Source organism: Emydura macquarii, unplaced genomic scaffold (genome assembly GCF_026122565.2).
Source record: "Emydura macquarii macquarii isolate MOO-44397 ecotype Brisbane River unplaced genomic scaffold, CSIRO-AGI_Emac_v2 contig_2205, whole genome shotgun sequence".
NCBI classification, from domain to species: Eukaryota; Metazoa; Chordata; order Testudines; family Chelidae; genus Emydura; species Emydura macquarii.
In genome coordinates this window covers 6,616,319-6,633,825 of record NW_027132342.1, presented here as the reverse complement: position 1 = coordinate 6,633,825, position 17,507 = coordinate 6,616,319, and the positions used below count along the sequence as shown (strand labels likewise).

The window sequence follows — 17,507 nt, the reverse complement described above, 5'->3', positions numbered from 1 at the left end:
GAGGATGAATGATTGGACCTGATTGGAAAGGAAGAGGACAGAGAGAGAATATACTGATGGTAAAAGAGAAAAAGAGAGAGGGAGAAAGAGACCAAATCAGGGGACAAAATGAGACACAGGGTTATGAAGAAAAAAATCTCAACAGAAATATTTAGAGAACGAAACAATATAGAAACATTAAACTAAGGGACCCTGAAGAAAGGAAGAAACAAGACATAGAGTGAAGAGCAGAGAACAGACTGAGAAAAGGGAAAGATGGGTGAAAAAAACCAAGGGAGGCAGAGTAAATCATTATTGCTCTTTTTTTTTATTGTATGGAAAGTTTGGTTTTGTACAACAGCTGATGTATCGGTGTTTTGACTGTTTCAAATGGGCTAACAAACATCCCTGAACAATTTGAGAACTGTGGATGTGGATGCCAGGTTGCGAGATACAGATCCCCAGATCTAACCCTTTTGGATGCTGTTGATCACACTTCTAACAAACAGATACACTCATTATCTTCACCAGCTCAGTATCCACCCTCCAAGATGGTTAGCAGGAAGGGGTGGAAACACTGACAACAATTAGGGAGATCTAGGGGTGGTGAACATCACCCCCCACGTTTTGGCACTTACTCAAAATTCCATAAGCCATGGTCGTGGGAGGTTGGATTCATGGCACAGCCACTTTTAAGCAGTGGTCCTATGCTCAATCAGTACAGAGGCTGCAGAAGCAGTCCAGAGTGTGGCTCCAGCTGCATGGTTGCAATGCTGTTGAAATTTGACCCAGCCGCCCCTCCATATAGACATAGGGGCGGCCAGGTCAAACATCAGTGAGTCATAGTGCGACTTGGCACACAGGTTGCAATGCCCTCAAATTTGGCCTGGCTATCCCTCCATCCAGATGGAAAGGCTGCTGGGCCAAATAGCATTGTGACCTGGTACATAAGGAGTCCATTCCTACATGGTGGAGCACAGGGGAGTCCACTGAAAACTTGGTACCAAGTGGCACTGTCAGGGAAACTGAACTCTGCACAGCTCACATATAATGCAAGCTGCACCACTACAAATTCTCCCAGAATGCTCCAACAATGTGCCTCAACCTCCAAATGAAGGGATTACCTAGGAATTTTCCAGGCCCTTTGAGTCTTTGGACTGTTCACTGATATTGCCAACAATGGCGCTAAATAGTGGGGTTTTCATGGCTGTATTTCAGTCAGTCTGGCTTTCTATCATTTCGTAAAGCAGTGGGACCAAGATTTTAAAAACTGGGAGTGAAATCCTGACCCTATTGAAATCGGTGGGTGTTTTGCCATTGACTTCTGTGGAGTGATATCACCCCCCTAAAAGCAGACCTTATAATGTGCAAACGGAATAAAGTCCAAACAAGTTATCCTTATTTACACACATATACACACACACACACACAGTGCTTTAAAAGGGCCAATTTCTCAAAGCTGAAAACAATTATGAGGCAAATCAGCTGGGAGGAAGAATTTAATCAGAAAAAATTGAAAGATAATAGGAAATTGTGTGTGAACACTTGACTTGATTTCCAAAAAGCAATGCTGGGGCCAACTGGGCTAACGTGATCCTTGAATGCATAAACAAGGAATCTTGAGTAGGAGTAGTGAGGTTATTTTATCTCTGTATATGGCACTGCTGTGACTACTGCTGGAATACTGTGTCCAGGTCTGGTGCCCACAATTTAAGACAAATGTTGATAAATTGGAGAGGGTTCAGAGAAGAGCCACAAGAATGATTAAAGGATTAGAAAACATGCCTTGTAGTGAAAGACTCAAGGAGCTCAATCTATTTAGCTTATCAAGGAGAAGGTTAAGGGGTGATTTGATTAAAGTTTATAATTACCTACAAGGGGAACAAATATATGATAATGGGCTTTTCAGTTTAGCAGACAAAGGTATAACAAGATCCAGTGGCTGGAGATTGAAGCTAGACAAATTCAGATGGAAATAAGGCATACTTTTTTAACAGTGAGGGTAATTAACCATTGGAACAATTTACAAAAGGTCATGGTACATTTTCCATCAGTGGCAATTTTTAAATCAAAATTTGCTGTGTACTAGGAAATATTTTGGAGAAATTCTATGATCTAAGTTATACAGGAGGTCAGACTAGATGATCAGAGAAGTCCCTTCTGGCCTTTGGAATCTATGAATCTATTGACCTTAAATCCAAGCATAAACAATGGGAAGTTATTGGGTGCACAGTGCTACTGAAAATTAGCCCACTGACTGATGGTGAGTAATCCAAAAGTAAAACACATTTTATGATAGGCTGTAGGAAAGCATCAGGTAGATTGCCTTGAAAGGGAAAAAAAATCTAACATGCCACTAAAACATATATTAATACAAAATACATTACATGAGTGAACAATGCTTCCTTTACTCTGAGTGCCGTTATTCATTAATATGCCTACTGCTATAGTGTTTCCTATTGCCATTATGTGATGCTTTCATTAAGTAATAGAATAAATAGCTCCAGTAGAGTTCTATTTTGCATCTTTTTCTTTAAAAACATTTTTGGCCTCTCAACCTTTATCAGAGACTCAGTCTCAGGTGAGGTTATATATCATGTTTCAGATGCACTCTGATTCCCTTCAGGTGTTACAAACTGTACTTTGGGAACAAGGAGGGAAGAGTTGTTTCTCCTCATGGAGTTGTTTCTCCTCATGGAATTGTTCCTCCTCATGGAATTGCGTTTCCGCAGAGAGTTTTGATGAGACAGCTCGCTTTTCTGAAGAGTCTGGATGAGAATGGAAGGCTTTTCATCCAGCTCCCTAGCACTGCACCGTGGAGCTGCTACCTTGATTGTGTTGCCAAATTTGGAGTAATCAACTGCATACACCCCTTCCTCTTCTGTTACAATGGGCACAAAGCGGTGGCCCCACAGGATCTCCTCTGCTATGTAAGATGTTCTTGCTTGTGTGGTAATGCCAGTGGTTTCTACTACTCCTTCAAGTACCACTACAAGTTCTAAATCTTGGTTGGCAAGGTCACTAGCAGAGATATCATAAAGAGGACTCCGCTTGTCTATGGCATGGCAAATGATTAATGGAGCCACCAGAAAAATGTTGTTGCTTTCAATAGGGTTATCCACTGGGATGTCAAGCTGATGTATAGGGATGATCTCCCCTTCAGGAGTAGTAGTCTTCTTCACTACCTGTATTCTCACCGAGGCACTGATGATCATGCTTTTCCTCAGGTCTCCCACTCTGAACATGAAGCAAAGTCTGCCATTCCGAACGGCAATCACCGCATGCCGGCTGAAAATCAAGGTTTCTGCCCTTCTGTGAGCCTGGGCAGTCTTCATAAATATGCAGCCCAGCATGACAGCATTGATAATCAAACCCACAATGTTCTGCAGAATCAAGACAGTGATGGCCATGGGACACTCCTCCGTCATCATTCTGCCTCCAAAACCAATGGTCACTTGAACTTCAATGGAGAAGAGGAAAGCAGAAGTGAAAGACCTATGGAGAAAATTACATATAGTTAGTTATCTAACTACATCAAATAGAAAAGTTAACTGTGTACACTGAATAGGAAGCAGCTAATGGGCTCATTCTGCAATTGTTGCACACTTAAAACTCCCATTAACTTCCGTGGCAGTTTTGCATACTCATCATTTGCAGGATCAAGAGCCATTGTTTAATGGTCAAAGGACAGACTTGACAGTCTGGAAACCCAGAACACTGGCACTGACTCTTTCTCTGGCCTTGGATAACTCACCTAACCTCTCTACCTAATGGTCTGTGTTCTTCTCCATGCCAGCGGGCAGAGAGTTCTGACTCTTGGAGTGTTCTATTCTTTCCCTCCACCCAACAAAGTCTCTAGGTCAGGAGTTCCACACCTTCAAACTCCACAGAGCTGACGGTGGCATGGAGGAGGGAGAGTGGGGGAAATGGTTGACTCTTCTAGATTCTTCAAAACAGTGTGAGGAAGCTGTGCAGTTAGCACAGCCTGACTTAACTTGCACTGCTTTCCTCTTTGCACCGTAAACCCCATCAGTGGGCTTTGGGGAACAGTCACACCAGAGGAAGCCCCTAGAAGCTTGGCTGCTGCAGCAGCCATGCTATTCAAAAGTGAGTAAGCCAGTGGGGCTAGGCAGCTGAGTGAAGTCAATGGGCATCGACACTCATTCCCGTCATCTCCTAAAGGCAGGGGGGGTTTGACCTAGGATTTTGGTTCGGCTCACTGTCAAGATAAGACAGCTGCAAAATTTAAATCTGGATGTAGATTTGTAACTTATATGTGCTACGTAAATAGTGCTATGTAAGTAGCATGTGGTTTATTTATTGGACATGCCATACATGAAATCTTATATTGATGCATATAAACGAATATGACAGTGGCCCTTTTCACATATTACAGTCCACCCAGATGTAACATCTACATAACAGAGCTATGTTAATGAAACATATATGGCCTTTCCACAAAGGTGGATCTGAAAGGGGGTTCCAGGGAGAATGGAGCTAGGCTGTTCTCAATGGTAGTAGATGACAGAACAAGGAGCAATGGTCTCAAGAAGTTGCAGTGGGGGAGGTCTAGATTGGATATTAGGAAAAGGTTTTTCACTAGGAGGGTGGTGAAGCACTGGAATGGGTTACCTAGGGAGGTGGTGGAATCTCCTTCCTTAGAGGTTTTTAAGGTGTGACTTGACAAAGCCCTGGCTGGGATGGTTTAGCTGTGGTTGGTCCTGCTTTGAGCAGGGGGTTGGATTAGATGGCCTCCTGAGGTCCCTTCCAACTCTAATCTTCTATGATTCTATGAACCATCCTTTGTTTCGGGTTTGGTTTTAGAAGAACAAAACCTGATCAACTTTTAACTAACTCTGATTGTCTTCAGGATAGATCAGAATGTCCTTCGAAGTGCTAGAGACCTAGAATCATGAAGAAATTCAAAATATTTTATAGCATATGCAAAATCAGGGAGATTTTTCTGTGGAAAGAGAAAACTTATATTAAAGGAAGTGATTCCCAATAATGAAATTGCTGAATTCTCACTGGCTCTAACCCAACTTTGATAAGTGTGTTTTAAAAAGAGGGACTTTTAAAAATTTTTCATTTTTGGGATCCACCACCAAAGTGGTGTGTTTTTGTGGGTACTTTTGTTTGTTTGTATGTGGTTCTAAAGAATTCAGGAAAGAATGAAGGTTAATATGGTATTTAATGGAGTTAATGAAAAGGTTAATATGTTGATGAATATTCAGCCACATGCAGAATGACATGTATGCCTGCAACTTTATTTTGCCATAATGAAAGCCATGCAGTATAAAATACACTCATTTCCTTTTAAAATGATTCATTTAAAAAATAATTCACATTTTTATAATGTAAACTCAGTCCTTGAAGAAACTGTGGTCTAGCAGTCTGAATAGGATGACCAGATGTCTTAATTTTATAGAGACAGTCACAATATTTGGGGTTTCATCTTATATTAGTCTCCTAATATCCACTACTCCCTGTCCTGATTTTTCACATTTGCTATCTGGTCAACCTAAGTCTGAGCATGTGAACACAGAAGTAAAAGCCAGGAGCTCCTAATTGTAATAATCCCAAGTCTGTCACTGATTCCCATTTCAGCTTTCCCGATCTGGAAAATGGGCAGGATAACAATATTTACTTATCACAGAGGGGTGTGGTAATAGTTATGCAGCACTTTGAAAACATAAAGTGCTGAATGAGTTCTAAGTGTTAATAACAATTTTCAAAAATGTCTCCCAAAGTCACATTTTAGCACTTATATAGAAAGCTTTTAGTTAGATGTCTAAATGGGTTTAACAGCCTACGGTTTTATAATTTTGGCAATTAATTAGTATTAATGTATATAGTAGCAATATCAAATATTCCTTTTCAAATCAAATAATCAGCTTTTCTTTTCTCTGAAAAAAAATAGTGACAATATTTTTGTTCCAGGACTTTTCTGGAACAGGTAGCCAGTTTTAACAGAACAGAATCATTTACTGTCACTGAAAAATTACTTTAGATGCTTGGCTAACTTTTGAAACACCACAGGTACTAATGCCAAATGGCAGCATGTGTTCTTTGTTATGGGCTAAAGTAAAACGTTATGCTAATCCTTCATTCACTTCTGTTATAACCCTTCTCATTTCCCTTGCAGTAAAATGTTGTTGTTTGACTAGGGTTTTTGTAGCTTAAATCCTGCATGGATTAGGTGGAGGTTTATCAGTGGTATGCCAATAGACTGAATAGAGAGAAGGCCAGAATCTTGGTCCAGATATAGCCCCTTTTCATCACACTGGCAACAGAAAGCAGCCATAAAACTGCCCTAATCAGGCAGTAAGAGACTACAATGGACATGCCTGGCAGCAGGAAGCAGGGCTTAAAAGCTGTTATGCTCATGTGATTGCCAATATTGTGCGGCTCCCTCACAAAAAACGAATAGAGTCAATGTGAACTTTAGTTCATGTGCATTCCATGTCCTGGAATGTCCTCTGGGAAGGGGATGTCCTGGGTAGCAGCCAGCAAGAACATCCCATAAGAAAACGCTCCATTGGAGCTGTGCTGCTGCCTTGAAGCTGAAAGGGAAGGCAGGGAGTCCCAGACCAAATGTGGAAAGCCCAGTGCCCTTCCTTCCAGCAGATCCCCTCAGAGCTGCAGTTTTGTGGGGCGGGACACTTTCTGCTGGGGCAAAACCTGGCCCTCTATTCCTTGAACAATACAGAGGAGATGCCATGAACGAGGAGCCTCACCGAGTTCCTTTACAGAGGCCATCTGAGACATAATACTCATTTCAGAAGCTATGGCTTGCAGCCAATTACTAAGAATAAATAAATGAAAAATCAATCAATGTAATGAAGTTGAGTCCAGCTTGAAAGTAGAATTCCCCACTTAGGAGAGCAGCATAAAAAGAAGGCAAAGGGTAGAGAATCTGGTCCTTTTTAGGCCAGAAATAATGCCACTTGGAATTTTGTACATGCTATCATGGTGTTTGCATCACCAAGAGAAAGAGGGAGATAAAAGTGGACGCTCAGATAGTATAAGTCTAATTCCACACTGCCTTGCCCTTGTGTGGTCCCTGGACTCAGTGCATTCTGATTCAGTAGCATTTTACACCCCTTCTGCACTGGTGTAAATGACAGAGCAATGGTGAATCAGGCCCTTTCTATTCAAAGAATAAGTACTATAAATAAAGATCTTATGGCACACATGGCAGAATGGTCTCATTGCTTGCCCATAACTCCTATTAATGTTTACTCTTTGGAGTATGTAAACATATTGTGCATCTATGGAATTCCCTCCTAATCAGTCATTTGGCCGGTGTTCCGGAAAGTGCCAGGGTTCTGGGAGTGGTGTGTAGAGTAAAATAACACACTCCTGTGACATGTCATAGTATTCTGGTTGAGTTTTTCACACTGGTTCTTGTTGTCTGAAATAAATACTGATGCAGTGTGTCACAGCACTTGTCCTGTAATTAAAATCGATGGTCTAAATCTTCATAAGCGACTAATGATTTGGGGTATTTCCATTTTTGGCTTCTCAATTCAAGACATCTAAGAGAGGCCTAATATTCAGATGCTTTCCATTTTCTGGAAATCAAGCCTCATTAGGGTGTCATAAGTTGGACAAGCTTGAAAATGAAAACCCAAATTCAGTAGTCATCTCTGAAATTCTGAAATAATTTGAAATAATTCTGAAATAAACTGATGAAACTCTCATCAGCTTAGACTGATTTTCCAAAGCTAAAATATAGTTATCAAGATAAGTCATTTCTTGTTGTGTGATGGTATGAAATTCACTATGGACCTCACCATGTTTACAATGGTGCCATTGATGTGGACAGGACTAAAACATTTACAACAGACACCCCATTTTGTCACAGCAGACTCTATCTTTACAGGCACGGAATGTTATCGACATACAGTAGAGATCTGAAAAGCAGCAGGGTCTCTGTCACTCAGTTTCTGGGAGATTTTGTAAGGCATCAAAGAATTCTGAGGTACAATAATTTCCAAGCCTGGGTGGCTTGCAGGATTTAGTGGAATCTAGTTGAGAACATTACACTTTTCAGTTGTCTATACTGTACAGAAGAGTTCAAGTAAACCAAAGCCTAGTGTTAGGCTTGGGCAGCATGGCATTCACCTCACTGCTATTCCTTATACCTCTTACTGTACTTTACCTGACACACGTCACGCATGGTGTCCACTTAGTACTGCCTGTACAGTTCTCTGTGCTAGCATCCATGTCTCCATGGGCAAAAGCCACCAGCCACCACACCATGGCAAAGAGCAACCAGCTGCACAGGAAGGACATGGTAAAGATCACCAGTGTGTGGCGCCACTTCAGGTCCACGAGGGTGGTGAAGATGTCTTGCAAGAAGCGGCCCTGCTCGCGGATGTTCTTGTGCGCCAAGTTGCATGCCCCACTCTTGGCGATGAAACGAGCTTTGCGGGGCTGGTCCCGGATGCGTGGCTTGCGCAGGTTCTCGGCAGCAATCCGTGCCAGCACATATTCTTCAGGGATAATACTCTTCCTGGCCAACATCTTCCTGCCGACATAGTCCACCTGGCAGGACACAAAATGGGGATAGTGCCTCAAGTGCTTTTCCACTGGTTTCCCTTCTGTCCCTTAACTGTCCTCCTGCATCCTGGGGAAAGAAAGAGCCAGATCTAGTTTGCCATGTATTTTCCATTTTTCCCAGACAATAAAGTGATAGGCATGTGGAGTATAACATGGGGAACAGCTATTAAGTGAAATGTTGCTGTAAGATTATTCTACAGTGCCATTGTGTGCTCATTTTAGACTGTGATTGTTATAAAGGTAGTTAGGGCCAAATCCTAAAACAAATACAAATAGTAATTTATTTTGGACACTGGTCGAGTGAGGAAGGCCTTATAGCTGTGCACCAAAGTAAATAATGATTCATATTATAAGGCCAGATCCTACCCAGACACTTAACCATGCAAGCAACTGCACTCAGGTGACTACTCTGTGAAGTTCTCACCTGAATAAGTGTTACTTGCATGCTTTCCAATATGTGGAATCTGACCCTTATTTAATAAGGGGAGCCTTTTCTTATGCAAATAGCCCTACTGAAGTCAGTAAGACAACTGGTGTATTACTCACTAACATGAATAAGGGCTGCACAGTCTCGTCCCAAACCATCATGAATATCACAGAAAAAGAGAGAAGTGTAGGGAAATATTACATTACCTGGCTGGGAAATTGAACTAGGGAGCAGTTACTTTAGAAAGGGGAATTTAACTGTCTTTTCTCCTTTCCAAATAATAACCCTGAAAATGAAACTTAAAATAAACAAAATTGTATTTTACACAGTAAAAGCATACGTTGGATTAAAACCATAAAAAGCTGGTCGGACACTGAAAAAGTGCGTGTTGCCAGAAGCTGGGACTGGGCGATGGGATGGACCATTTGATGATTGCCCTGTTCTGTTCATTGCCTCTAAAGCACCTGGCATTGGCCGCCGTGGGAAGACAGGCTACTGGGCTAGAGGGACCATTGGTCTGAGCCAGTCTGGCCCTTCTTATGGTGCTTTGCACACACACAGATCAATCGTTTCCCTCTAAACCCCGGCCGCTTTGTTGTTTCCGCTCCAAGGTGGCTGAAGCGCGGACGATGCACCAGCGCTAAATACATGGCATAGGCATACATTCCAATCAGACGCATTAACAACCCCCTCCCTATCCTCTCCCAGCCCGACCTGCGGGGGGATCAGCGGCGAGGGAGCGCACACGGGGTGTGGAAATGCCCTCTGCTTCCCAGGACCCAGAGCGCCTAGCTGTTGCAGCGCGGATCCTTCCCTCGCAAAGAGCCCGCACCGGCACCTGCGCGATCCTCCTTCGCCCGGCTTGTTTGCGGGCGGGGGGAGGGAAGACAGCGGACGAGGAAGCGCAGGGAGACCCCAGCTGGAAAGTTGAAACTTACCCCGGGAGCCGCCTCGCCGCATCCCAGCGCCGTGCGCCCGCCACTCCACAGCCCGGGGCGGCGGCAGCCCTGCCTTCCCGGAGCCTTTCGGGGAGGCTGGCGCAGGGCTGCGGGGCAGGAGGAAGTTCCGGAGGCCGAGCCCTCTCGCTGTCTCCCAAGGGCGGCCTGTCCTTCCTTCCCCGCGGGGCTGCAGGGCTCCGCGACCGGCGCTTGTGACGGGTCCGCCCGGCGCGGCAGGGCTGCAGGCGGCCGGCGGAAGTGAAGAAGGGTAAAGGGGAGTGTGCTGGAGCTGTGTCTGGGCGGCAGACAGGGGGGCAGATCACACCCCTTCCCTCCGCACCTCCGAACACGTTTAAACAGCTCCCAACTTTACTTCCCCCTAAGAAGGGGGGAGAGGGTGTTCTTGAGTCCAAACTCCATAGATCCAGTTTGGGGGAGTGCGGGGGGGGGTTGATTTCCTTTTTACATTGTAAAGGAGCAACGATCCTGCAGTCCTTACTCAGGCAAAACTCCATTCTGCTCCGTGGGAGATTTGCCTGTGTAAGACTATTGAGGCTGACCCTAAATGTCCATCCCCGAGGCATCTGATAATGCAAGGTAACATTGTCAAAAGCACTTCCCGATACTGCAGCCTAAAAAGTACCGTTTTCGAAAGCGCCCAACGCACTCAGGAATCTAAACATCATGAAAAGTTGAGCTTCTCTCTGTTGTCAAGTAGAAAAAATCTCCCCAATAACCCTGTATAGATCCTTTAGTTTCAATTGAAAGTCAATTGGGACTTAGGTTCCTAAGTTTTGTTTTCAGAAATGACTTAGTCACTTTAGAACCCAAGTTATTCTGGCACTACATTTTTTTTTAACCTTTTAAACCTGAAATGAAAAGGTTAACTAGGGATTTTTAAGCTCTGGCAAATAATTTTAAATGTAAAGAATTAAATAACAGAATTATTTAAACTAGATTTTAAATGATTATTATTTTCACTGTCTAATCAAAAAACTTCTGTCAAAACAAGTTAATCAACCAACTAACTGATCAAACTAAACCCCTCTTCTGTCTTATATTTTTATAATCTAATTTACATTGCGTGCGTTATAGTTTTAATAATGTCTCACATCTTTAAAGACCCTGTGAAGCTGGCTGGATGAAGGGGCATTTAGTATATTATTTAACATCAATAAGTCAAAATCATAATAATTCATATGAGATATGCCGTGTCAGGTACTGCTAGAAAGGCTGTAATGTGCTAAGTGAGATGATGATGTTTATGTTCATGTGTTATATGTGTATTGGAAGTCATGGATATGTTTGTATCTATATTTCAATTTGTACTGTGTTTCTGGGCGACACCCCAGGCAGGATGGCTGCAGCACTAGCCTGCTTAATGGCCCAATAAAGAAATTCACAGGTACAATGGGCCCAGGGGGAGAAGCCAGAGATATACCTGATGAGTCACTCATGTGATTCTGGACTCCATCTTATTCCTGTAAATTTCCACAAGCATCATGGCAAAGGCCAAAGGACATAAAAGGCAGCTGCACCACATCCATTTTGTCTTCAGTCACCAGTCTTCAGCCTACCACCTACCTCTGGATCAACTCATCTACAACTGAACTGAAGCTGTGAAACAAAGGACTGAGACCCATCCAGGTACTGGATGTACACCAGATGGACTATACAAGCTTGCAAATGCCACAAATCTATTAGAAACCTGATATATATGGACCTTCAAATCAATTGTATGTGTCTGATTACTTTATTTAACACTTCTCTTATAGTTTCTTTCTTTTTATAATAAACGTTTAGTTTTATTTACTAAAGGATTGGCTGGCAGCGTGGTATTTTGGGTAAGGTCTAAACTTATATTGATCTGGTACTGTGGCAGACCCTTTGGGGTCAGGAGAAACATTTTTGGTAAAGAGCATAGAGTTTAAATAACTGATCTCTTTACTGGACCTAGTGACCAATTGGGAGCCAGAGACTGAAATCCAGTAAAGGGGGCTGTGTATATTTTTATTTTGGCTTCTTGATAACCAGTGTGGGGAATCAGAAGCATTGTTTGTGGCTGGTTGGGAAGTTTGACTTCAGTGTCACCCACCAGCGCTGGGAGAATCTGCTCTCCTTTTACAGCCTGCCCTGACCTTGGCATTTTCAGGTGGCTACCCTAGGCACGGATGGGTCACAGACCCTATTGGGTTTTTTTTGTTTGTTTGTTTTAGTACATTTCTTTTGCAAGGACACTGAAACCTGTGGCCAATCTCTTAAAATATAATCAAATGCCTGAACTATGTATGAATAGGTTTTGCATTTTAGGTTCGATCCAAAGCTCAATGAAATCTTCTCTGAGTGCTGCAGAACTCTGTGAAGTCAGGGTTCATTTGAAGGATCAGGCTCTTACAGCAGTAGCTCACATTTACTTGCCTCCCCACTGAGTTAGACTTGCCTACAGTCTCACTGCCTGGCAATATACAACAACTTCTTGATTGCAGCGTAAATGTGAAATACGTTTTATTTCTTTCTCTGGCAGGCAGTGGAGTTTTGCTCTTACTCTTTATTCTTCCTATTACAAACCCTGCTACTGAGTTCAATGAGATAACTGACATATGTACAATTAAGGATGTTTGTAAGTGTTTGCAGGAGCAAGACCAAAATCTGTCATGGCTTCTGGTGCCCCTTTGCCACTGACTTCATAACTCTGCCTGCTGCTGCAACAGATCTTCTTTTTTATAGCACCAAACTCCCACTAATTTGAATGGGTGCAGAATGGGCCCATTCTCATATTTAGCTAGTGTAACAGGTACTGAGAGATATGAGATGGGCACAGGAGAAAGTATGCGTGGACTGGGATACTTAAAAACAAATAAACAATTAAATAACTGAAGTTTGGTTTCTTCCCACAAGTTAAAGGTTATAATTTTGGCAATTTCTCAGCTTCTGTGTTTAATGGAAACTTACTTTCTTGGAAATTTGAGATATTTCCCTCCACGTAAGAAGAATAAACAGAACACCAGCTTCATAAAAGGATCTAAATTTCTCTGCATCGTGTCTGACTAATCTCTTTGTACCCATAGCACTTGTTGCTGTGTGTGTGTGATGCCTTGAATCGGGGAAGACTTATGCACATGCTTAACTTTAAGCAGATAAGCAGATCCAGTTGGGTACTACTCATCTGCTGAAAATTAAACACATGCATAAATTTTTGCAGGATCAGGGGCTAAGTCTGCTACTGGGCACCAGATACTTCAGAGTACTAATGCCAGCTCTACCACTGACTCATTATATGACTGCAGGCAAGTCACTTTCTTTGATTCCTTTCTGTAGGATGGGGTTAGTAGAACATACCTAACTGGGTTTTCTTGAGGATTAGTAAATTATTATTCATGTGGTTATTTATTTTTAGGGGCTGACTATATGACATAAGTTGCTCCAGAATGTTCAAATGCATAAAGCTACTTGGGTCATAGTTTGGAATTTTGAATTGTTGGGCTTCCTGTAGTTGTACAGGGCTTTGAGACTCCCACAACAGAAGTAGGTGAGGCTGATGCTGGCTGTTTGGGTGGATTGCTTGCTTGGTATGCTCTTTGTAAAGAGCCCTCCATTGTGCAGCTCTGTGTGTGTGTGTAATCAGTGCTATAAGATCATAAGTTAAACAATATATTTTAAACTAGCAGGTGATTTTATGAGCTTTCATGAAATGTTTGCAATAGATTGGGGTGGAAGCAGGCCATTCTGGTGCCCCCTTTTTTTTCAAAGACATAAAGAGCTATATGAAAACTACAAGACAAAATCTCTTATGATTAAGGGACAGGACTCCTCAGTCTTTTATTTATGTCACAAGATCAGCATATTTCCCAGTGTCTGATTCTCTGCAAGACTATTGCTGAAATAAAAGACTTGATATATGGGATGTGGGAAATTACACACCAAGGATATCTCTTTACCTCAGGCAGAGGAAGTCACATTACTTGCCATTTTCTAAAAATGTAAATTGCCCCCCTCCCTCCAATATTATACTCCCTTCCTTTTCCTCAGCTCAGATCTCTGAAGCAATCAAACCCAAGAGGAGAGACAGGTTACGAGACTGGCTCACAGAAAACCTCTCCCCACTTTTGCTGATAGTGGTAATGCCCAGTGCTGCAGGCCATGTGGTGCTGACTTCAAGAGCAAAGTTCAGCTGCAAGTGAAAGTGACAGAATGCTCATCCACAGCCTATTACAGCTGAAGAAGTGGCTTTCAATTTGAACGGAGCTTTATCCATGCAAGCTGTTTCACTTTTCAGCCTGACTTTCCATAGTTATTATAGGTAGGGATCCTATACCTCCAAGCCAGTCAAACATGATGAATTTTGAGATAAGTTACTATGGCCAGAAGATGTGGATGCTGGGAGGGAAATTGCTGATGTACATAGCTTGTAGGTTTTTTTCCCCACCCTCAGTGGAAGGAAAGACTCCAAGTGCAGAAGCACTTCTATCCATTTCTATCTATTTGATATTTCCTCATAATGCAGAGCGGCGTCTTGCTCTCTGTCACACATGAGATTAGCACTATGGGAAAATGCCCACCTCCAGTAAATCTCCTGAGCAAAGTCTTTTCCTTTAAAAGCCAATGTAGGACCTAATCCAACTTCCATTGAAGTCAATGGGAATTGGATTGCACCCTTAGTGAAGTGCATACAATTTGTTCCCACAAAAGACAGCTGCAGTTCATGCACACAGTCTGCTTGCCATCTCTTAGTGCCATACAGAAAGTCTACTTGGTCTCATGATAAATCGCATGGGAAATTCTAACTTCGCTCAAAGGTACATGCACTTTGTAGGCTTCCAAAGATGATCATGTGTGCAGCGCTAGTCTTCTGTGAGGACACACTGCTGATAAAAAACATATTCCGATATCATGAATGAAGTGTCCCACAACTAATGGGCAGTAGATTCATCACACATGAAAGAACAGAAACTGCAAACTAAGTGCAGGGATTATCCTGAATTATCTTTCTTCAGTCTTATTCAGCAGTAGAAGTAAGACAAAAATAGTTTCTTATCATTAAAATCATGTGGCTAGTATCAAAGGCCTTCATTTGAGACAATGTTGGCTGCCAAACAAAGTGTGTAAATGGACTGCTGTGTTCTGGCAACTCAAATTGTTTCTCATTAAAATGATCACAGAGATTGAGAATTATGCAAGCCATGCAGTGCTCTGTTACGTTCTTTATCTGCAGGAAGAAGCTACTTACTCCAGTTTTCTTTGTCTTTTATATTTGTGGGTTTGTGGCATATATATATAGAGAGAGAGAGAGTATATGTGCACGCCCCCATAATGGTCTTGGCAATGAATACAAGACTTCATCACTGCTATGGTAGAAATCTCACCCAGAGTACGAAGTATTCTTATTGGCATATGTTAAGGAGTTGGAACTCCTTGTTCTAAGACAAAATGCTCTAGTTCTCTGTCACTGTATAGCTTCCACCAGTGTTTCATTGGTAAATAGCAAATACACCTGGCCCAATTATGCAATACAGCGCCACAAAGGGGAAATTCCATCCTAACTCTACCAAAGGATCAGTTTATGCTCTGAAACGTGAGGCTTCGAGAGCATCTGTAAAGTAATATTTAATTTGTAATGCTAGTGTTATTGCTGGTACCACTGCTGCTCATATTCAAATCTTATGGGTCAAATTAGGGTAAAGCTGAGCTCCACTCAATTAAACACTTGGGAATGGGCTGTATGTTCTTTAAGACACCTTTATGCTACTTAGTGTTTAGCAGATTCTGCCTCAGTATAGTTTAGAGCACCCTCAGAGCTGCTCTAAACTAAGGGTCTACCTGGAAGCCAAGAATATAGCTGAAACAAAGTATTCCAGACAAATCATACACACATTCACATACATACACACACCAAACTTTCTCCCTACTGTAGGATGTCTATAGAGCCACTCTGGTTGCTCTATATTGCCTGGGAAGTCCCCAAACTCTGGTGGTGTTTTCCTGGGTGCAGATCTGACCCCCTGTGTATGGCTGAAATGCTGCAAATTTATGAGGGTGGGACCATGATTGAACTCTGTGTCTAATATACAATGTGTCCGAACTTCTAATTAATCTAGCAGGAGCAGCAGCAACTGCTGTAGGTATAAATCACAAAACAGCTTCCATTTTAACCCCTTGTTTTCACTCACCACTTTCTGTAATTCTCATCTTTCAGGCTGAAATTTTCCATGTCCAATGGTGAATTTTAGTTTAGGTTTAAGCAAAAGGAGATCAGCCATTATCAAATGGGAAGTTAATTGGAAAAAATACCTTTCTCTTTACTAAAACCTCCTTGCAGTCACCATTTGAACAACACAACAGCTGAAATGGTTGGAATTTGAAAGCTGAGAACTGGGAAGAAAATAGCCCTCATTGAGGAGAAATACCTTTGCGCTAGAGAAAATTTGTTTGAATTGAGCTATGAACTTTGAAGATCATGTACATAGCCTGCAGGATGGAATGGATTTTACATTTTCAAATGTATTTTCGAATGGCTTGTGCTTAATTATTTATTATAAAAATTAATCCTGAGAACCACTCTATGATCAAGGTAATACCTTTCTTTATAATGCTAGAGGCCCCAGATGCAACCGTTCTTAACTGCTGTACAAACACATAGAGACAGTCCCTGCCCCAAAGAGCTTACAGTCAAAATTAGAAAAACAAAAACTGTATTTAGTGACAATTAGGGTTGCATCAGAATTCATACCACACACTCAAAGCCTTGAAAGCATGGAAGCAAGTTAAAGGAAAAATCTTCAGCATTCCTTGCTGTGCTCACAATGTTTACATACTTCCATCTCTAATACACATACCCCATCTTCATCCAACTTGCCTGGTCACACAAAACCTTAATGGTGATCTCTTACTCTATTGTTTTAACAGATCTACATGTTTCATTGTCCCACAGCCCATTCTTCTGGTAAATTGTGTGGTGGTAATATTGCTGAGGTCACTTGCAATGTTTTGAGAATCAGAGCAAGTTGGCTGACATTGAGGATATGTATTGCCTTTCAGAATGTGTTGGAGATGGAAGCAAATCTCTCTTGGATTGTGTTATTGTCAGCCTTGTAGGTGATGGGAAGAATCAAACAACCCTTTTCCATTGAAAAAAAGTTTTGATGTGAATTTTCAACTAGTTCTACTCAAAATATAGACTTTTATATACTTTTTTTTCACACCTATTAACATGGAAATCCTTGTGCAACCTTAACTGTCTTGGTGCTTCTGCCCCACTATAATAAACAAGACAAAATATGGGAGGGGAAACAGAGAGTGGCTTACCCAAGACACACAGATTAGTGTTAGAGCTGGGAACAGAACGCTAGTCTCCTGACTTCCAGTCTAGTGCACCATCTCCTGAGATATGTGGAAAGATTTACTAGCTGGCCCTAAAATGTGCATAATGTATGAGGTATTCTGAACCTTTTTTATTGCAACAGTACACATTGACTACTTGCAGTTGGTCTTACTAAATGCTCATCATCATCCTTGCACTGGATCACGTGGTGTTTCATAGGAGGGGGTACAATGGTTTTAAGGCTCAGCGGGATCCTCAAGTGGACAACCAAATCCACTTC

At 42.0% G+C, this 17,507-nt stretch overlaps 1 protein-coding gene across 1 annotated transcript; it reads right to left on the bottom strand.

Moving 5' to 3' along the window:
• Nucleotides 1–303: 303 nt before the first annotated feature.
• On the bottom strand, nt 304–8,527 carry KCNJ8 (potassium inwardly rectifying channel subfamily J member 8). Its single transcript, XM_067558976.1, has 2 exons — nt 8,144–8,527; nt 304–3,474 (listed from the first exon to the last, which is right to left on the bottom strand). The coding sequence occupies exons 1-2, from the start codon at nt 8,506–8,508 to the stop codon at nt 2,574–2,576; spliced, it is 1,266 nt and encodes a 421-aa protein (XP_067415077.1). The 5' UTR covers nt 8,509–8,527; the 3' UTR covers nt 304–2,573.
• Nucleotides 8,528–17,507: the final 8,980 nt, after the last annotated feature.

What these genes read in the sequence shown, in the direction of transcription:
- KCNJ8 (XM_067558976.1), bottom strand. Translation starts at nt 8,508, where the DNA reads ATGTTGGCCAGGAAGAGTATTATCCCTGAAGAATATGTGCTGGCACGG. An exon ending in CCATGCGTGACGTGTGTCAG is followed by an intron (nt 3,475 to 8,143) that starts GTAAAGTACAGT and finishes TTTTCTCCATAG; the next exon opens with GTCTTTCACTTCTGCTTTCC.